The sequence below is a fragment of the Phallusia mammillata genome, chromosome 8 (assembly GCF_965637545.1).
Source record: "Phallusia mammillata chromosome 8, kaPhaMamm4.hap1.1, whole genome shotgun sequence".
NCBI lineage: Eukaryota > Metazoa > Chordata > Ascidiacea > Phlebobranchia > Ascidiidae > Phallusia > Phallusia mammillata.
Window position 1 is genome coordinate 6,489,393 of NC_137259.1, and position 20,954 is coordinate 6,510,346.

Genomic DNA, 20,954 nt, shown 5'->3' on the forward strand with positions numbered 1-20,954 from the left:
CTGCATGAAAACACAGGTAGCATTTGGATCCAGTTGATTGTTATCAGAGACTTGGTTGCAGTAACAACTGAGAAAAAATTTGTAATAATATTTAGTCCTCTAGAATTTTGCCACCTGAAATGGAAATCATGAATGAAAAACAATTGCTGCAGCACCTGACATATTTAAATTTGTTCAAAAAAATTCATTATTCTTAACATTTTTGCTTAAGTCATAACTGCAATGCACATTATTCTTAAAGTGTTTATCTCAAACTCTAAATTATGCAAATGGCATTCTCTACTCGCAAATATTTTAAGAAATCGATGATACATGTGAAAGTTCTATAGATGTATACACTTATGTAAATCAGTAATAATTGTGTATAATTTTTCAAAATCTTTGAGATTAAAGTTCAAAAATGCAATAAACCGCAACTTTTCGGAAGTAAGCATATTTTAAAATCACAATACATATCATGAAAATTGACATATAAATCATATGAACAGTATTGCACTCTGTGAATATATAATTTATCTGGCAAGGAATATTATAAAGCAGGATTTAGTTCCAATCATCTTCATCTGCATTGTTATTTTCATTTGTATTGGCTTGGGGAGGTGGTGGAATAAGAGCAGATATTTTATCCATCGCTGACATTCCACTGCTTGAAGGGCCAGCAGCTGGAGGTTGTGTTTCAGCTGCAACTTTGGCACCTGATATTCCTTTGCGCCTCATTGCTAACTTGCTAAATAGATCGGACATTAGGTCGCCACCACCACCCGATGATGTACTTGCGACATCTGCCACCTCTTTGGCTTTCTTTTTCTCTAATTTGCGCTCTTTACTGCTCTTCAATTTAACTCTTCCTGACCCACCCGCAGCCCGGATCGAGGCCATGAGATTAGCTCGTCCACCCTCTTCGACTTCATCAGGTACATCAGCTGGTTTTGAGGCAGGTACATCACCCCCTGATGAAGGTGGGGCAGGCGGAGGAGGAGGGGGTGGTGGAGGAGGGGGTGGGGGTGCTGCTTGGGGCTGTGGAGGGGGCGGAGGTGGTGGGGGTGGAGCTGGACCAGTTTCAGTCGATGGCAAACCATTTTGTGTTGGTGGGGCTGGTGTTTCAACAAATTCTGGGAGACTGCTGACATTAATCAAAGATGGAGCAATGCCCTCATTCAACTCAGAACTAAAAGAGAGATCAGCTACACCAGGTAAATCTGGCAGATCCATTGGTACATCAATTTCAGGTACATTTCCCAGGTCAGGTATATACTGGTAACTTTCAACCAAATGCCTTTCCATTTCTTCCCGATTAATAATAGACATGGGTGCCTCACCAATTCCATTTTCATCTATTTCTTCCTCCTGTGAGCGTATTTTCGAAGCAGCATGAGTGGGATAAAACCCAGAGTATTGCTTGTACACATTTTCAGAGGAGTTAAACAACAGCAATGAACTGACAGATTTGCAGTTTCTTGGAATACTACCCAGTCCGCTTTCATCAGAATGAGAAGGAAGTCTGTTGCCTTGTGGGACTTGATAAAATTGCATTTTTTCTTTCAACTCTTGGTCATGAAACTGGTTGACTTGAGACTTCATTCTTCGGTATTTCACAGTAACTTTTTTCATGTTGGCATCGAGGTCATTAAACACAGACTCATAGCTTTTTACCTCAGGTGGTGCTGGATATTTGGAGCTTGAAAACACTTGGGTAGCTCGGTTGCTGCCTTTCACATGGTCAATTTTGTTTTGGGCAATGTTGATCCGTTTACGAATTTCTTTTAGACTATTTCTATTTTCTTCAACCCTCTTTGATATTCTTTTGAACACATCATCTGATACTAGTTCTAAGTATTCCAATGCATCTGCATATTGCAGAATAGTTTCTTCTCTTCGAAGGTCATGGCTAATTAAGCTTGCATTATACTTGTCATGTGCCATGACAAAGTTTTTGCCTAAATCTGTAACTAAAGAGGAAGTTATGTTAATTTATGTGGTTTCAAACAACATTTTTTAACAATAAAGCACCAAAGCCTTTTACTTTACAAAATAAAACCTGTAAACAAAAGTGCATACAAACAGCCGCTTACACAAATCCGTGTTACTATGTCAATGCATAAAATTTTGTGTGGGTCTTTCAGAGAAGGTACCCTACACAAAATAAACATTGCAATTGGGGAGAAATTGCAAAGTTCAAGTAATGAGAACATTAAAACAATATTATGTTTGGTGTAAAATGGTAACCTTGTGGTGAAGAAGTAAACTGTAGTAGTTTCAGTTGCAACATATGGTGTTTGCTCTGAAGTATTGACTGAATACTTACAACTAAATGACAAATAATAGCATATTCACAAATCACAACCAAATTTGTAGCACCCCAAACCAGACCCTAAATTTGTTGCTGTTTTAGATTGCTGCAGCGAAATGAAAGTGTTTTCTTTCGTGTAATATACCAAAATCATTTAACCTATCATAACAAATAAAGCAAATTAAAAATTCCATACGTTTGAATCAAAAACAAAAAGTCATGTGCCCTTTCTAAGTCTAATTTTGCCAAATGATGACGTATTGAACAAAACATCCAAGCAGTGTTTCCGAAAATATTTGAGACACGCTACATTTACCAAAACCAAAAGTTTTTTCGTTTGGAAGTCAGCTGAAAAAGTCATCAAACTTGTCGCTATCCACAATATCTTTTTTGTTTATTATTCAAATGTTTTTTTATTACCCAAAACAGCCGTAGTCAAACATATTTGGATTGAAATTTTATTCACAGCAGATAATGAAATACACTTCACACCCTACTACATGGCTTCGACACGCAATTAACACAACATGAGGGGATAAAAACACACATTATTCATAGTACTCGTCATCATCAGGTTGTACTGTTAAAACTCGTTCGTAATTCCAGTTGTTTCGACGTCGTTGGCGCATGTGACGAACGTAAAGTCCAATCTAAAAAGTAAAAAATGATGACAGGAAACCCTAAAGTGTTGTTTGTAAACTACGAAGGCCTTCTTGAGCGATCAGTTCATCTGCTTATATACACCAACAAATACATTTGAATATATTTAAAAATTCAAGACGAACGGACACAATTGTCCTTTTCAAAACCATTAAATTGTTTGAGTGGGCTGTATTGGGCATACTTTAACCTCACACTTCTTAAAATGCTAACCTTTTTTCTAGCTTTATAAAGCACACATAACGACAGTACAGCAATAGCGCTTGAGAAAAGCAAAAGTATGCTGAGCATTGGAAGTTCTTGTTTAGTGTCGATCCTAGTTAGAGACTCAAGGTCTTCTGCTAATAGTTGTTGCTGTAGTTCTGAGTTGTCTCCTGTTAAACGAAAACGAAGACTATAACACAAACTTTTTTGTTACTTTCAACTTGAACGCCACATCAAATTGTCATACTCGAATCAAATTGCACACATAGCCTATTATTAAAAAACACTTTTATTCGTTGAAAAAGTTTACCGAGGTATTATTTACTATCACATGCTAGAGACATCTTAAAAAATCACTGACAACCGATATTGGTGGGATAATAGTAGAGAAGTGGGCTACGTATTTTGACAAGCGCATAGAGCCAAAAAAGATTTTTTGGTGGAGTGTGTAACTGTGTGTGCATATGGTGGGCTTCTTGGTGTTTTGTTAAATGCCAGAAGCAAAAGTTTACAACATTATCAGATTAAGATTAGGCACGAAATAAGGGATTGGTTCTTTACTAAATTTTGTCAAAGACGATTAATAAGCCTACCTTCCAGATTCGATTGAATTTCTACTATCATATCGTTCGGAAGTTCCACAACTTCGGCTATTTCCAAATCACCGACCACGCGATAGGCGTCATCTGTCAATAAATATCTTCAACTGAATAAAGTCTGTATGAGTTGCAGTTTTTATGTAACGCAAATGGTGATCCTAATTTAGTTTCCCTCTGCGCTGTATAAGCATCTGGCCACACAAGGGTAATTTGGAAAAAAACAATGGAAACAATAGGTACATAACCGCCAAAGCAAGTCATATGTTAAAAATCGAAAAAATATGCCACAAATCTCAAATTTGAAAACGATTATCCAAATTGTTCTTTTACAATTGGCAACCTGAATTTCTATGAAATGGACAGAAAAAAAATGTTACCGTTTTCAGTTTCTTCGCTTTCCTCTGGCATGAAAACCTCACCGATTTCCAAAATGTTTTTCAGTAATTCAGGATTTTTTTCAAGTGCCTCAGACAAAACAACGTTGTCATCACTGGTATCCGAATCCGTCTCGAGATCTGCAACTAAAACGTGGCAACATTTTAGTTTATTTTACTCATGGACAAACCATCCTTGCAAGCTTGAAACGTTTACATAAACACGTCGCTGGTTTGCAGCCATGGTGTGTTGTGCATTGTCTAATGCAGTGGTTCTCAACCGGGGGTCCGCGGTCCCCCAGGGGTCCGTAAAGCGTTTTCAGGGGGTCCGCGACAACTTTCTAATTTTGCAGACAATGATATTGATAAAGCGCTATTTAAAAAGTATGTCTCAGCGTTTCAAAATAGCATGAAACATGTTTAAAATCGTTCTTCGTAGGCGACAAACCAAAATGCATTATGACATTTTAACCCCATTGTGATGCAACAGAGGTAAATTTTCAGCGGCAAACAACGTCACATCACAATGTAATGGCTGTTTATTATTGAGTTCCGATGTCGCAGCTCAGTCAAAGTGATTGACATTTTGGTCCTGGAACAAACGTGGTTGGTATATCCCGCACCTTTTTTGGGTTGCTTGTTAATAAAAAAAAGGACAAAAAAACCTTCAAAGGGGTCCGCGATTAGCTTGACAGTACCAAAAGGGGTCCGCAAAGGCAAAAAGGTTGAGAACCACTGGTCTAATGGTTTAATTTACCGTGAATTGGATAATAATAATCCGTGTCGGAAGGTTTGGTATTTAGCAGTTTCGGATTTGGTCGGAAGGTATCTGATAAGTTGAATAAATCCGGAATCAACATGTCGACGATTGAAGGAGATTGCTCTAAAATAAATGGCGTAGAACTGTGTTATTTGACCTTAGCTATCAAGATACTTTATGATAGAAAATAAGTTAAATTTCATGCAGTAATAAGTTAACTTTCAAGCAAAAACTGTTTCTCGGATCTTGCTAATGGTGCCTCGTGTAATTGTCACTTTATCAACCAAAGTGTCTTATCAGGGTGTGAACTAAGTGCTTGTTATCAATGGTGCAGTGTAGTAGTTGCCATTGGCATTCCACGAAAGCCAGCAAGAGCGCCTGATTTCTAAATAGATTGTTGTTTCACACAGATTTTGCTGATCCAAATTTTTAATAAATCTCCACAAGGAAACCAAACAGATTGTTTTTGCGCCCAATCAGTTGCTGTAAATCTTGCTTCGCAATGCAATTAATGCATGCGCTTGGCACCACCAGGCAATATCAGCTGGTAGCAACATTCCTAATTTGGCCATAACCTAGTGCCTGAGCCCACTCAAGCGCAACGCGACTGTTCACGTTTGTGTTGAACTTTACGGAAAGGTGTTAGGGTTTTTAATCCACAGAAAGACTGCTCATTCAGACTGTTTGCCTTCTGTGTATTGTGTAGATGTCAAGCTCGCGTTTTTAGTCCTAATGTATTTAGGAAAACGGTTTACAGGTATGTTCTGAAGCGTTTTTATCTGATTGTGAATTACGTCATGTTACGCTTCTCTGCATCAGAAAAGCTTGGCGAACATGTACTTGACATTGGTTATGGATTTATTGAACAATACCTGCGTTTTTCCCGTGAGAAAGGATTTCTAAAAGCAAGCTTTATGGATTATGAGTTGAAAGGATAAATAGGCTTAAACAGACAGATAATGCAGGGTTTGATTTTAAAGTAAGAATTACCTTGTTGATCCATATCAGTTTGGTTGCCAAGTGGTGGTATATTTTCTTCCTAAACATAATTAAGAGTAGAAAGTTGTATAAATTGAGAGAAAAAGCAGATATAGAAAAACAACATGAAACCTGATACTTTAAAGTTTGTTGTACACAAAAGTAGAGTCATAACAAAAAAGTCATGTTTGTTGCTTTTTTTCAAATCTGCAACAGTCATTAGCTTAAAAATGTTATAAACCAGGTTGTCGCATAAGATTTTCCAAAACGTTGGCTCACTGTTTGCAAAAGCTCTACTCAATATGATTGTCTTGGGTGTTTGTTGACTAGGCCGTATAGTGGTTACTGTATAAGCAGTATATTGAAAGGGGCAGTACATTAAAACTGTGTTACCTCTTCAACATTGTTTGATGTTGATTTCGCTGCGTCGCCCTCCGCGGGGTCATCTGTGACGTCATCGCTCAGGTCGGCGTCATCGATTTTGCGACTGCGGGAATCCTCGATATAGTTGTAGTTGAGCAGGAAACCGAAACATATTGGGTGGGCTTTGGGCAGTCCACAAACACTTTGACAGGTCGCGGTGGAAAAGATAAGATTGTACGAAGGTTCAAACCACTTGTTGTCCCCTTGGGTAAAACAATGTCGCGTAAGCAAGGCAACGGGAGGCCAATTTTGACACCGGTAAATTTTTAAATGAACAGTTGGTTCCTAGTGCAGATCTATAGGGAGTCTATGTATAAAAAGGCAAAATTATATGTCGGTTTGTGACCTGTTGGCTGCGGAAAGAGAGAGTGGTCGCTTTCCTTTAACATCGACAGAGTGTCGCAGATTTCGTCATTTTCCATCCTTGTTTGTATGTCTGTGATGCTTTTCATTGTCTTTTCAAAAAGTGGAAATTAGTACTAGCATTGCTGCAAACTGGTAAATTTGGGTTTTACTACAGGTTTATGGAATTAAGTGTGCTTAGTTTTGAAACAAAAATAAAAAACGTTGGTTAAAATTATAGGATCGTTGTGTATGTAGTGTTGCCTGAAGTTTGGACAAAATCGCACTTTAAATGTGCATGCGTCGAAAAAATTTTGCCGCCTTTGTTTCTTGAATGCAAACGAGAGCTCAAATGCAACACCTTTTCAAAACACAGTAATAAGCAAACTTTCAACTACATTGTACGCATAGAGATTTTCTCCTACCAAGTACAAATTTGTGGAGTCCGGAAGGAAAACAGTGTACTAGTGGTGTTGCAAACTCACTTGAATTTCGTCCTCCGTTGCGCCGTTCAGTCTGCACAAGGGCTTGGAAACATTGAAGAACGAGCGGCATATTCCGGCGTAGAAGCTTTTTGCGTCATAGCTTACGTCACACGCGGCCCGAAAAGTCATGTAAAAGTCCTGAATTGACCAAGGTCAAGTTTTAGTCATAGGTAGCAGCAGTTAAGAGAGGAAGGTTTTAAAGATGCTTTTTATAAGAGACTTGGCCAGGCCAGGCGTTCCTGGTGTTTTAAAAGTTGTTTGCTGACATTACAAATTTAGAATCGTTTTGGATTAAATTTTGACAAAGTGGTTTACAAGCGAGTGTATTTCACCTCCAAGTGGTAGCCTAAATTAAAATGTTTTGGTGATGAATTTTTTAGTTTTCTGCAAAAATATTAGGTAAACTTATTTTCGAAATCCGAAGGGGTAAACAAAAGTTGAGATTTATTTTGAACAACGTCAGCGTAGATTTCTCCGTTTGTTTTGTAAACAATTAGATGTTTGCTTACATTTTGTCTACGAATCAAATTTTCAGTGGCTGTATATTGTAACTAAATCACTAAAAAGTGTATCTATAAGAGTGCAATCTTACTTCTGGTGGATAGACGCACTTGTTGCTTTCCCAAAAGTTTTCGGCATCATCTGCAATAGTGTTGATTTTTGGTTGAGGTGCTGGATTTGGTTGCCACGGAAATAGGCCATGGCCGTGACTTGGTCGCTTGTAAACATGGCCATATTGTTGCTGTTGGCTCTCTACGGGCGCCGCGGCCAGCAACAAGCCAAACAGGAACAGATATAGAATTGATATCGCTATGTTCGCACGTCCCATTGTTAACTGTAATTCTAAATAAATGATAAGGTTAAAAAGAAATTGTGAAAAGTTTGAGATTTAGTTCGTTTTGAAGTTTTAACTTTTTCAGAAGTTTTATAATTTGCAAAAAATGAGGAAAAAAACATACAGCCTAGTATTTCGGTTTGTTACACTTTAAATGTGTAAAAACTCTGCTGTATGGAAGATAATAGATATTTCGAAAATCGAATTTAACAAAACTGGCAGAAAAAAAAAGATTTTTTGCAATGAACATTACGCTTAGTTATTCTAATAAACCTTTGTTGTTAAAAGAGTTAAATCTTCATTAATCGTTTAAATTGAAATTTATCTTAAGTGCGTTTTTTTATGAAACAGTTTATAGTTTTGGGGGTTAACTGAATTCTATGTCTGTATTCTGTAACTAACAAAAAATAAAAACGTTTTGTAACCGTTAAAAATGTCTGTGCTGTATCAAATTCTAAAGTTTCTACAAATAAACAAACGCCTGTCGCCTGTGGGACATTTCATGTAGCCTTTCAAACCTGTTCTAAAACTTTGCGTGCGATTAAAAGCAGACTAGGTCATATGTATCACGAGACAGTTAGAAGTGGTGAATTATATCGATTTTGCTCGATTTTCAAGGGTATGAGAAATAGTGCTTCAGTACGCAAATTGTCCCATCATATGTTTCTGTTCAAATAGGGACGACATTGCGCCAGTAATAACTGACGTACATTTGGTTTTAGTGAATGTCGCAAGTTGTCGACGGGTAACATTTGTTCAATGATGTACGAATGTAGTAGGATTCTTTCGCCATTTATTCAATGTCATAACTTCCACGTGGGGAATCATGATCACTGCAATGTAAATGATGAAATTTAAAAGTTTTTTGGGCCTTGTATCCGTCTTGGGTAACTTTCAAACAAACCCAAATGCTATCAACTACTTGTTTGTTCGTAATTGCTGTAGTCCATCACTGCCGTGTGTATACTTTGCACATGGCTAGTTGCAACTATTTTAGAATTGATAATTTGTTGCACTTTATTTAACCAAATCCTGACATTTTTGTTATAATGACGCACAGAAAATTTGGACGAACAAACTAAATCTGTTTGCGGTTTGAACTGATGATAATAATAACAATAAATTTTATTGCACGTTGAGGCGTATTATAAACTTCCAATTGAAATTGCAAAGCCATACGCGTTTTGGTAAAGACGGTAACTTCCGATATGAATAAACAGCAGTGCCTGTATGACAATATCATTTCTCACGAAAATTTTGTTAATGCCAACTACAATGATTTGGCACATGCAAATAGAAGATTTTAACTTTCAAGAAGATGGTATGTCGTAAATACTGTAACTACCATGTTAAACTATATTTTAATGACTTTGATTTGTATCTATACAGGATTGTTGTTTGCAAAGCAATAGCCTGAGTAAAGACATATATGAAGCTTTTACTGCTATTGGTTATTTGCTTCTGTTCAGCATATTGTTACGCTGAGGACTCCAAAAGTTCCGAATCGAAAACAAGCGTACAAGATGTATCAAGTTGCAACGGCGCTTTCGACGTTTACTTTGTGCTTGACATGTAAGTTTCAATACCACTATTGTAAATCTAATACATGAATCACCTAGTGCAGTGGTTCTTAACCGGGGTTCGATCGATCCCCAGGGGTTCGGCAACGCCGGATCAGGGGTTCGACGAAGGTGTTTTTGAAGTGCAATACAAATACTCGTTTTTGACTTTAGGGTCTATAGTCGCTAAAAATGGCAATTTGTATTTGCCAGATATCAGAACACTGGAGGTTAAACTTAGCTGTTTTAAACATCTCGAAATAGTTTTTGTGGTACTAAAAAGAGTATTACCAGCCTAAAAACCATATGCGGCAGACTTTTGTACGCCTATTGTGTGCCAACAATGCGAACAAAACAGGTACGACAAGCATCACAATATAGATTATGACATCATAAACACTTAAGACTGATCTCCTCGTTGTGCAGCTCAATCTGTGTACCGAGCTAGAAATTAATCTGGGCTTTTTGGGCGCTATTAGATGGTAAATACATAAAATAAGTATTTTAAAACAAAAATAAGCAGGTAAATGGCGGCCGTTGGTGAAATAAGAATCTGCGATGCGGCCGTCCTAGCAAAATGGTTGTGCACCCCTGCACTAAGGTTTTAATTTCTTTTTTGACGTAACAAAGAGCATTGTTCGCGTTGTTACTAAGCAGAAACGCAACGAAATTTTGTTGGCAGCAAAAACTTATTTCTTCATCTTTTTCATGTTTGTGTACAGATGCTAAAAATACAATGCTTCATTTTGGTAAAAACTAAAAACTGCCGGAATTAAAGCAATCATGAACAAGTTGCTTGTACTATTATGTCAGAATTTAACAAAATGACAAACAGTAACTGTTGCCACTACGTTTGAACAAAAACTAATTATGACCCACCAAAGAAAATGGGGCAAAAACCTAGGATGTAACTTTGGGGTTCGACCAAAGGCTGAAGAATATCGTAGGGGTTCGGCCGTTATAAAAAGGTTAAGAACCACTGACCTAGTGATTTTCTGTTGAATTGACACTAATAAACCTAATGGCAATAGACTTTCAGAAACACATTAAGTTGATCGTATATTGGCGCTTGGGATAAGCATATTTTGCGATCATATTATTGTCCTATTTTCGTTGTAATTTCATTAATGTGTATTGTTCGATTTTGCAAGAAAGATTTTTAGGGCTCAGGTACCTGGCTAAGTTCAAAACCTTAGCTAGGGATGGTAAACCTGCGGCATAAAAGTCGCATATGGCTGTTTGGTGCTACCAGTGCGACCTTTGATGTAGCTAAATGTCCTAAGGCCAAGGTCTTGGGATAATATGACCAAAGCATAATACATGCGGTCTATGTGAGAGTATGAGGGACAATGAATTGCGAGGTAGCCTTCATCACCACTAATCCATGAGCTAAGCAAACATCAATACTGAAGGAAGAACGAATATGTTGCCAACATACTGGCTCCAATTGACCTGTTTAATAATGCCTGATAACAACGACATTGTGAGAATCCTTGTTGGCTCTTGGGAAACGACACACGTTGTTACCTCTGTTCCAAATTGCCTTGGAAGAGGAAAACCAGAAGGTTTATGTTGTATGCATCCGGTTTCAACAGTTACATAACAACAACGTCTAGGACTCCAACAATTTGGCGTCTGAAAACATTGGATGACCTTTTGACTCGTGCAATAAATAGTATTAAAAAAGGTCGTTTTAGTTTACAAAACAATCTTAGCCAAATGGAGCGTATAATTTAGTAATCCATAAGATCAAATTTACCAAATTTCACCAAAATTATTAGCGTTTGTAAAGAAACCAATACAAAGTTATAAACCAATTGTTTAATTCAGGAATACGCCCCAAAACAATTGTATTTTTCCTCTCGTACAAAATTTTACATCGACACTGACAGTAAAACATGTAAGTTAGTACTTTTTTTTCAAAAATTGTTGGTCCGACTAGAAATAAGTTTTATTTCAATTGTTGCATTGCATAATTTTCCAAATTGTGGCTACTTTTCGTTCAAAAGATACAATTTCTGACCTACTTACAATATTTAACGAAACGCTTCAATCGAAGTGATATTTATTCAGACAGTAATTTTAAACAGTGATGGTGACCTGGAAGTCGGTGCGATAAAAAATATGGATTGGGGGTGTTTTTTGTCACAGGTCATCCAGTTTGCTTCGTGGGAGAAGAAATCATTTTCAAGAAGAAACTGTTTCGTTTGTGAAACAACTGGCAGACAAGTTCACCAGCCCACTGCTTCGACTTTCATTTATCACGTTTAACAACTTCGCCAATGTTGTCATGCCCCTTACATACGACAGGTGAAACAAACTTTTTTACATTGATATATTTTGTCGCCTGAAATTGTTTACAAACCGTTTCACGTAGTTAAACTGACACTATACAGTTGTATATATTCTCCATCTTGAAAAAAAGAATACAAACACATTGCGCTTTTTATCATAGTAAGAAGTTGTCAAAATTTAATCAAGGACAACCATTTTGTAGCGTACAGAAATAGGCAATAATGATTTTCATAACTTGTGGTAGAGTACATTCAACGTGTTAACAATTAGATCCACCCCTACAGATATGCCCTTGCCTTGCTAAACATGTGGTAAAGTTGGGTTGTCAATTTTTGCTACTTTTTACAGAGATATTGTTAAGGAAAAATTGGATGAACTGCGGACAGGTATCCCAGACGGAGCAACCAAACTCAGTCTTGGTTTGATTGAAGTCAACAAACAGATTAAGACGATTGGGCAAAAGCGAGCAAGTGTTGTGGTCATTCTGACTGACGGTGTGTTGGAATATCCGACAAAAGTGCGATCTGTCAAGGAGGTAGGCTCGGCTTGAATAAACCTGGTTTGCTATTTTGGTTGGGCTCCTAATTTTAAAAGCCTAAATACATATATACCTGGCAGTTGATGTTGTAGTTACGATTTGAGCTTGAGTTGTTGCGTTGCGCCATAGCCCCAGGGATTTATGTGTATGGACGCTTTGTCCGAAATGAAAATCAAATTCAATATAATTAAGAATAAACTTTATTACGTGTTTGTTTGTTCCATAAACTTAAATTTAGCATGATAAAAGATTCTATGTTAACAGGCTCACCTTGCACGCCAGAACGGTGCAACTGTTATGGCTGTTGGGGTTGGGAATTTTGACATGAAACAACTAACTGAAATAGCAGGGGGACAGACACAATACACTTTTCGCGTAAGTAACAATCGTATTTCTTTTGCAACGTAAAGCTAAAACGACTCAAAAACTTTTCCACCGCCATTTTTATCATTTTGCTTCTCCTATACAGGCTGACAGCTTCGACGGCTTAAATAAAATTGTGGAAAAGGTTATTGACGGATCGTGTGTGGAGATTGACTACGCTTTTCCCGAATCGGTTTGCGCTAACAGTAAGTAGAATTAAAACAAATTATAATAAAGCTGCAAAAACTGCCGAGATTGGTATCAATGTGTGCTTGGTCTATTAATTCCTAAAATTTAGCTGCAAATTTCCTACGCAAGAACCTGTAAAACATTGTAACCTTCGTTTCGATTCTAATTTTAGCAACCAGTTGCAGTTAATGCAAGTATGTCCAGAATATGTAGTAATGATATAACAGAATATATTTACCATCACAGAAAGCTTTGAGCTAAAACTTTCTGGCAGAGGATTTAACAAAACTGGAGAATCTACTAACGTGATGTGCAGTTACTGGTTCAACGAGACGACCAGCTTTCGTATGTTTTTGGTGTTCTAACTTTGAAGATACAATTTAAACTGACAAGTGATTCTGTATTTATAACGGCAGTAGCCAAATTTGGGTCGCAATTACAGTTTGGCGCAAAAATCTGCTTAAAACTGTAAGGTAGGTGTTGTATAAGGAGCTATGTCACATTATGAAATAGACAGCCTTGAAACGTAAGAAATCTTGTTTTTTGTCATACAAAAATATTTGCCCATACAAATTATAACATTTGTGCCAACTTGAGGATTTTTGTGTAATTTTGTATGCTGGGTTTGTTGAGAAAGGAAACTTTAAATGTTGAGAAGGAAATTTTAAGCAAAGGTTTAGCGGGATCGAGTATACAAAATTTAAAACCGGGCTTATTTTCAGTGGTGAAACCAACAGAATTTGGTCCCACCCAACTAACGTGCCCTTCTCCTGAACACGTGACCCTGGCTCTCGGCGACACGGTTGTCCTTCAGGTGACCTTGAACGGCGGAGTGAGTTTCATTTCCAGTAATGTCACCATCACTGCCGGATTCTGCGTAAGTTTGAAAGATTTCCGTCGATCGTTGCTGCTTCAGTCATGACTCAGAATATCGCCCAGATGTTGTTATATTGTTCAGTACCATGTGCCATTTGAACTTTGATACTTAAAAAAAAATTCCAGTTACGACCTTCAGGTTCTTATCGAGATTTTTTAAAACCAAATTTGTGGCTCTGACTCTGTGGTTCTTAACCTTATCGCTACCGCTGAGATTAACCAGATGAATTTCATGTAACCCCTTTTAAAACATTAATATAGCCTACTATGACGTCACAGAGGGATGACATCACGAAACTAAAAATGATAATGTAGTTATCCTCTGAAAAACACAAACGCCTAATCTGTCGAAAGCAGCATTTCTCAAACTTTTTTAATATTTTGTCATAACGGTCCCTTCGAAAGTTTTTCGAGCACTCGCGGTCCAAGCTAAATATATTCATAAAATTTAAAATACCTTGGCAAAATAAAAATAAAATATTCCTTTCGAAAGCATTCCCACAGCAACATACAAAATGAATTTAGTTTAATTTCGTAAGATCACTTTGCGTGGCAATGTTTCAAAGGCAATTTGTTACGTCACAAACAAGACGAAAACAATATATTCATAGTGCGCGAAAAAGCGCCTCTGTTTGTTACTTAAAAATGAAGTAAAGAACCACTTCTTGTCATAGAATCCTCGTTTGTCTATTAAATTTTTGCGTATACAGTCGCAAGATCTCATATTACATAAGATTAAAGAAATACTTTAGGCTCCTCGCCGTCCCCCTGAAAGCGCGTGGCGGACCTAAGGGACCGCGGACCCCAGTTTGAGAACCGCTGATCTAAAGCAATTCACGTTATGTTTTCCAGGGTCACTCCATGGGAGCTGTGTGGACAACTTTGATTCTTTTCGCTCTGCTGTTTTTGCTTGCGTTGTGGTGGTTCTGGAAGGCACTATGCTGTGTTGTGGTAGGATACCTAATAGTCCTTGTTCTATTAGTTCTCGAGGGAAATTTCGCTGTTTTATAAAAATAACACGAATATTAAAAACTTTTTCACAGCAATCATCTTGTAGTTGAAAAACTAAACAATGCGTCGCCTAAATTTATTAAAAGCTTTTTCTACACGTAGGTTTTTGTTACCATACACTTTAGAGTTGAAAGCGGTCCCAAAATTGTAACCCGAATCCGAAAGTACAAGCCCGAAACCCTGACCTAACCCGTTTTCTAATGGCCCTATAATTATAGACCTCAAAGCCAAGCCGAGTGCAAGGTCAGGCCCGAACCCGACCCAAGAGATGGACCCAACTTACAACTTTCATACCAGTTACATTGTTAATTGCACTCACCATTCAAAAATTTTAAGGCAGTAAACTGCTATGCGGCGACTTTTAATCTGGGAATTCACAAAATATCCACCTGCGAATTCCCACAAACATTCAGATTTTCTCATAATTTTGCGGTTTCAAGTTGTCGAATCGCAGCAATCGGGCCTTGTTTGTGGTTCAACTAAGTCGCAATCCCGAACAGCTCCTTTCCAACTTTTCAGCTTCCGGCTGTTACAACGTAGCCAGTGTATGACGTAACTAAAGCAATATCGCATTTCCTGAATTGCTCCTTACCCCAGCAATATAGCGAAAAAAATAGGAGCCAGGTGCTATTCCTTTGAAATGTCTTTCCTTTGAAAAATTATTTTGGTCGCTAGCTTCTCTCTGGTTTTGATTTGAGGTTGGGCAAATTTTCGTCAAATTTCGACTTAATGCTTCCTCGCTGGGTTATTGGACTTTGTAAACCCTTGGCGCGCTTTAAAATTGCGCCGCAACGTTCGGTATAAGGTCATGAAAGGGCACAACAAAGGTTGCTCCCAAATATATCAGTTCAGGCTCTCGTATCAAAAAGCGGAATGGTCACTGATGCTTTTAATACAGAAAATGCGGATATAAGTAAATAAATTTGAGTTAATTCGGGCTTGACTCTGGCTCATTTGTGTCGATAAATTCAGGCTTTTTGGGGCCTTGTTCTTTTTTGCAAAAAATCAGGCGGGGTTTATGGCTGGTACTTTTGGCCCTGTCTCCTATATATTTGTCATTAAATGTCTAACCGACATCTTTACCAGTTTAAAAACACATGTTTACGGTAGAGCTACTAACATAAGAACTCACAACAGAAAAGTTCGCTAATTACCCATAGGTGGTACAAAGAGAATTTGTGAATATATACTGTATAACCAAATTGTGTGAAAATGCTGACGGTTAGAGTTATTAGGGTTGGGAGGTGGATAATAAAAGTAGCAATAAACCCAACATATAAAATTAGTTCCTAACCTTACATTTAGTTCGAAACCCTTGTCCAGTACCACTCTTAATTTAAATACCTGTGCTCTTTACGCCATTTACCGGTATTTAGCAAACCTTGTCTGTTGTAAGTTCATATTTAGTATCTCTACCCATGTTTAATAAGGTCTCTATAGTACACTCAGTACCATTTTGACAGGTTGTCGACAAGAAGCCGAAGAAGGCGGTGCGACCTCCACCACCTCCACCTCCCCAACCAACAGTGAGTCACTTTTTTGTTGATCATCGCCCCCTTTACACCTAGCACGCAAATTACCCAAGCAGCAGAATCGCCTCAACAGTGCCAGGAGCCACCGTTCCCAGCACTTACCAAGCACCGCTGTCAGCATTGAACTTGCCTCGTGATTTGTTGACCTGCAACGGGACTTTTAATCGTTCTCTCGTGACTTGTTATGTAATGGCCAATAAGCTATTGCCTATTGGCAAGCACGAATTTCCGGTTCGAAGCGTATTGCGGGGAATTAGAACCGTTTGAGGGCTCTTGAGTTGGAGCGCCACCACCTTATCTAAGACATCGATAGTTATTACTAATGATGTACCGAATCGGCGAAATTTCGATTCGGCCGAAACCGAATATTCGGTGGTTTTACCGAATAAATTCGGCCGAATCAACCGAATCATTTATGACGTCACGCGAAGTCGTACCCTACGCGTTTCACATGAAAACATAAGTTTAACTACCTGGCTATTCGTTCAGAATGGTTGTGTTTCGTCCTTATTTTGGTTGCCTCAATCATGATTTCCAATCCGACAATGAATTACCGATTTTTTTGTCTGCAGCTGGAAAAGCGATATTGTGTTAAAAAATTAATGATTGACGCGATTTTCGTTGGTACTAACAAGAAAAGACACCTTTACGCTTTAAATCTGTGTTCGTAAAAGATTCGGTTTCGGCCGAATCGCAATAAATTATTCGGCCGAAACCAAATCTTTGCAAAAGTGGACGATTCGGCCGAATAAATTCGGCAAACCGAATATTCGGTACATCTCTAGTTATTACGCATTATGTACTCGCTTGGTGGAGCTGTTGCTTTTTCTAGTCCGCCACCAAAATGTCAAAATATGCGTACTTTGCATGAAAATGTAAACGTAGTTGGGTGTAATTTTGCATCAGAGATCAAGCGTTGTTCCTGAATCCAAAATAATGTAAATAAAAAGTACTAAACTGAATACTTACCAATTTCACCGTTCCAGGGGTTAATTATACTGGAAAATGTTCTTAATATACTTTACAGGGACACAATTATTACATAGCAATTTTTGCTGCGTATACAGAAATTAAATTTGATTTCTTCAGGCCGTCACAGCAATTCAACAATGGCCGACAGTAGACGCTTCATACTATGGCGGTCGAGGTGCTGGAGGAATGCATCCACTAAAGGTATTTTGAATTTGTCTTAATGTGTGCCTGTGCACAGGAGTATATGTGATGTTAGACGATCACCGCATGTATTACCGTGTTGATGTTCTACTACAGGTGCAGTGGGGAGAAAAGGGTTGCACAGAGGGAGCTATGCATCTTGAGAGAACGCGAGATGCTAAAGAGGTTGGATTTGTGGAGCGGGAGGTTCTGGTGGATTATGTACAAGAAGAAGAGGAAGTCCAATTTCCGGACGAGATATCGTGTTGCGGAAAAATGAAGGTAAAAAAGGGAGTGTTGAATTTTTGTTTTCTAATCAGTTTTACTGCACTACATTATTTTGAAAGTACAAAATTTTTGTGAAAGACCCAAAACCCGCTCAAAATTTAAAAAAACAACAACAACAACATTACCTAATGAATTGGGTCGGAAGGTTGGTGACACTGCGGCACAAATCAGGCCGAGTACAAAAGCAGACCTGAATCAAGCCCTTTCTATTAAAAATGGTGTGTGCGTTTCGGTATTTACGAACAAAGCAAACCGTCGCCTATAAAATTTAGTTTGGACGCCAATATGTGTGAAGGGTTTGCGTTTGTGCAATTATTTTAATTTCAAAGCTTGGCAAAAAATATTGAATTGAAATTTAATTGAACAGCATGGACTTGTTGTTGCTTTTGCGAAAATTGTGTTTGTGTTCCACATACCCATGGGTGCAGTTCATTGCGCATTTTTTGATTTGGATTGCTTTTACAGGGCTTCTTCGTAGGTCTGTTTAGTCCGTTGGCATCCCTCTATAGGAGATTGGACGTGAGGCGCCCTGGACCCGAGGAAGTTGTAAGTAAACTCAGTAATTAGTACAAAAACCCACAAAAATACATTTGCGACTAAATCACAAGGGAAAATACCCAGAATACACAATCATAGTAGTCCATATAACTTATATGCCGTGATTGCTTGTCTGTTTCAGGTCTTGCCCAGTATTGAATTTACGTTCATTGTAGTAGATTACACAAAGACAGAATCTTACCAGAATAAAATTTATGTTCATCTACCAGGATATATCATGGTGTATTTTTTTTAAAACTACAAACTTTAATTCAATTTTATCGTCGGCGGACGGCACTAGTCAAGGCTGGGTTGTATAGAAAAATTTAAAATTAGGTTACCAAAAGACCGAAGGAAGCGTTGCTTTAAGTAGGCATAATCAGCCACAAAAAATAACCACTAGTGGTCCATGATGACTTTTTGGGTGGTCCACAGGACGTCCAATAAATTTGTTGGAGTCTCCAGTCTGGAGATGATTGCATATTACATATTGAGTATCAAAATGTTAGCTGTTAATAATTGTATCTCACTTCTTATCGGTAGTGAAAATCGGTTTTACAGAATTGTGTTTTCAGTCTAAATCAGGGGTGTCCATCTCGAAAACACCGCCGTGCCAATTTTGGTTTTGAAATATGCTCGCGTGCCGCAACGTTTGGTACTTTTCCCACACCATGTCTTAAACATCTTAACGGTATGGACTCAATCCGAAAACATGTGAAGCCATTTTAATTAATTAGAAAAAAAATATGTCGTCCAATGCGAGTAAACTTGTTTATGATACTCCAGAAACCTTTCATTCCGTTTATGCGACACAAGATACAAATAGTTTGCAACGGGGCCCAAAAAAGAACAATTGAATTAGCGGATTTGTGTAACATTGATACTGATATCTTTACTAAATTTAGAATAAAGGCCAAGAAGAATCAATAGAAAAAAATTATTTGCCTGACAAATCCTACTGTTTACCTCTTGAATGTGCAAAAGCTTGCGTGCCACTTTTGGCACGGGTGCCACGTGTTGGACACCCCTGGTCTAAATGGTTGTTTCATATGCATACTTTAATCTTGCTTCAAAAAGAAATGGTCCACGATCTTATTTTTACTGGGCCGGTGGTCCATGGCCCGAAACGAGTTGAGAACCACTGTTCTAAGACAAAAAGTCCATTGAAAATAAACAGTAATGCTAACCGGTTCGCTGATCTCATAAAATTTCGTGAGACGGTTCTATAGATCCGGTGCGAACCGGCTGAATCCCACCACTGCAGGCAGGTCGGCCATTTCGCTCACACCTTGCTGAAAAAATTCATGAAACTTCATGAAAACATAAATTGACATGTGTTTGTGCAGGGCAAGTGCATCCTCTGCAAGCGTTCCTCGGACGTGAACAGCAACGGTAAACGCCAGAGCTTAACCGGTGGTTACCTCGACACACGCAAGTGATACTAATCTGTTATTGAATGCAGAACTGTACCCGAAATCTTTCCCTTGCTGACGGCATTAGGTTACAACATTGAACTGCATCGACTTTGATTGCGAATCTCGCCAAGGTTCCAGATTGATCATGAACAGCATTTCTATGGATTTGACAAAATTACCACTTGGGATTCACTGCTTTCATAGTTGGGCACCCAAGAAGTTGGGTTTGCAGTATTTTGGGCACTGTGAGAAGAAGATTTTGTATGCAGTCGCTTCCGCAATGCAGTACTTCCAAACCACCCAAGTACCCAAGTGCCGTCCGTACATGAAGATACGGAAACACTATTTTCGACTTGCCAGATGTTTTGGCTGGCATCAAGCCAAATATTACTGAAAGACAGACAACCGAAAAATTGTAACATTTTGTGTCTGACAAGCTACTTCTGCAATGTTGTCAGTATTTCCATGTAGTAATGTAAACGAATCATTCCTGTTTTTTTTATGTTTGAAGTGCAAGAAATTGTGCAAATGTCTGTTCGCATTTTCACGAACAATGGCTGGACCAACAATCATTTTTTGCATCTCTTTGTTTTTATTTTTTACTGTTGTTCAGTTTGTAGTGCCTTTTTCCGGATATCCGCAATTGTGAATTTGCAGTTTTTGTAAAGTTTTGTAGGATAAAAATTTGTAGTTTTGTAGTTCCTTTCCCTTTCACCATAAGCCAAGTGCGTTTTAGTGTGCTTCATGCCTTTAATGCTTCAGATCCCATTGTCATCATTAAATCACAAAAAACGCTAGTTTTCTTTCATGCTAAGTATGTGCTTGAACAGAAAATTTCCCCTTAAACCAGAAGTTTTCAAACTTTTAAAATTTCTTTATAACGGTCTGATGTTCGCATCTTTTCCAGGCTTATACAGCTTAAACACACTATAATATTGGAGCTGCATTTGCGAAGGACAGTTGTGACATCAGCACAGACAAGATTTAAAGAAAAACACCACAATCATGACCCAATCACGTTTTTACTACCTGTGATGAATTGAGGGGCATTGCTCGGTAATGGAAATTTGTGTCCACACATCTTTCCTCTTATTCAGTCAGTAAGATTCTAGAGTCTAGACCACTCGAAGCCGTGTCCGGTCCTGCCAAAACCCCTTTGCAAACTCAAGTTTGAAAACCGCTGCGTTAAATAAACAAATGCATGCCTCCACGTTTGTGGATTAATAGTAATCTTTGAGAGTTGTTCCGG

General features: G+C 38.2%; 3 protein-coding genes across 4 annotated transcripts; 1 reads left to right on the forward strand and 2 right to left on the reverse strand.

Annotated features, from left to right (window-relative positions):
* Positions 1-114: 114 nt before the first annotated feature.
* Positions 115-1,968, reverse strand: LOC145204366 (WASH complex subunit 1-like). The gene has a single exon (XM_080076879.1). It carries the CDS (start codon positions 1,921-1,923, stop codon positions 544-546), a length of 1,380 nt encoding a protein of 459 aa, XP_079933005.1. The 5' UTR covers positions 1,924-1,968; the 3' UTR covers positions 115-543.
* A 772-nt stretch (positions 1,969-2,740) lies between these two features.
* On the reverse strand, positions 2,741-7,946 carry LOC145204683 (uncharacterized). Its single transcript, XM_080077276.1, has 10 exons — positions 7,708-7,946; positions 7,116-7,253; positions 6,635-6,743; positions 6,259-6,491; positions 5,878-5,926; positions 4,885-5,010; positions 4,131-4,274; positions 3,748-3,840; positions 3,164-3,324; positions 2,741-2,940 (listed from the first exon to the last, which is right to left on the reverse strand). The coding sequence occupies exons 1-10, from the start codon at positions 7,942-7,944 to the stop codon at positions 2,839-2,841; spliced, it is 1,392 nt and encodes a 463-aa protein (XP_079933402.1). The 5' UTR covers positions 7,945-7,946; the 3' UTR covers positions 2,741-2,838.
* A 1,295-nt stretch (positions 7,947-9,241) lies between these two features.
* LOC145205427 (anthrax toxin receptor 2-like) lies at positions 9,242-20,915 on the forward strand. 2 transcript variants are annotated; one of them, XM_080078151.1, is made up of 15 exons: positions 9,243-9,271; positions 9,340-9,522; positions 11,661-11,819; positions 12,153-12,339; positions 12,607-12,717; positions 12,812-12,911; positions 13,141-13,239; positions 13,617-13,771; positions 14,623-14,721; positions 16,245-16,307; positions 17,403-17,486; positions 17,583-17,747; positions 18,219-18,299; positions 19,637-19,682; positions 19,753-20,915. In XM_080078151.1, exons 2-15 carry the CDS (start codon positions 9,380-9,382, stop codon positions 19,779-19,781), a joined length of 1,521 nt encoding a protein of 506 aa, XP_079934277.1. In that variant the 5' UTR covers positions 9,243-9,271; positions 9,340-9,379; the 3' UTR covers positions 19,782-20,915. The 2 variants fall into 2 exon arrangements, with proteins under 2 accessions (XP_079934276.1, XP_079934277.1); XM_080078150.1 differs by having other exon boundaries at positions 9,242-9,271; positions 19,637-20,915.
* Positions 20,916-20,954: the final 39 nt, after the last annotated feature.

Excerpts from the sequence above, each read along its gene's own strand:
- LOC145205427 (XM_080078150.1), top strand. The coding sequence starts at position 9,380 with ATGAAGCTTTTACTGCTATTGGTTATTTGCTTCTGTTCAGCATATTGT. Across the intron at positions 13,240-13,616 it reads CAACGAGACGACCAGCTTTC|TGGTGAAACCAACAGAATTT; the intron begins GTATGTTTTTGG and ends GCTTATTTTCAG. Across the intron at positions 17,748-18,218 it reads CGTGTTGCGGAAAAATGAAG|GGCTTCTTCGTAGGTCTGTT; the intron begins GTAAAAAAGGGA and ends TTGCTTTTACAG.
- LOC145204683 (XM_080077276.1), bottom strand. The coding sequence starts at position 7,944 with ATGGGACGTGCGAACATAGCGATATCAATTCTATATCTGTTCCTGTTT. Across the intron at positions 7,254-7,707 it reads AGTGCGTCTATCCACCAGAA|GACTTTTACATGACTTTTCG; the intron begins GTAAGATTGCAC and ends TGGTCAATTCAG. Across the intron at positions 4,275-4,884 it reads TTATTATTATCCAATTCACG|TTGCAGATCTCGAGACGGAT; the intron begins GTAAATTAAACC and ends GCCACGTTTTAG.
- LOC145204366 (XM_080076879.1), bottom strand. The coding sequence starts at position 1,923 with ATGGCACATGACAAGTATAATGCAAGCTTAATTAGCCATGACCTTCGA.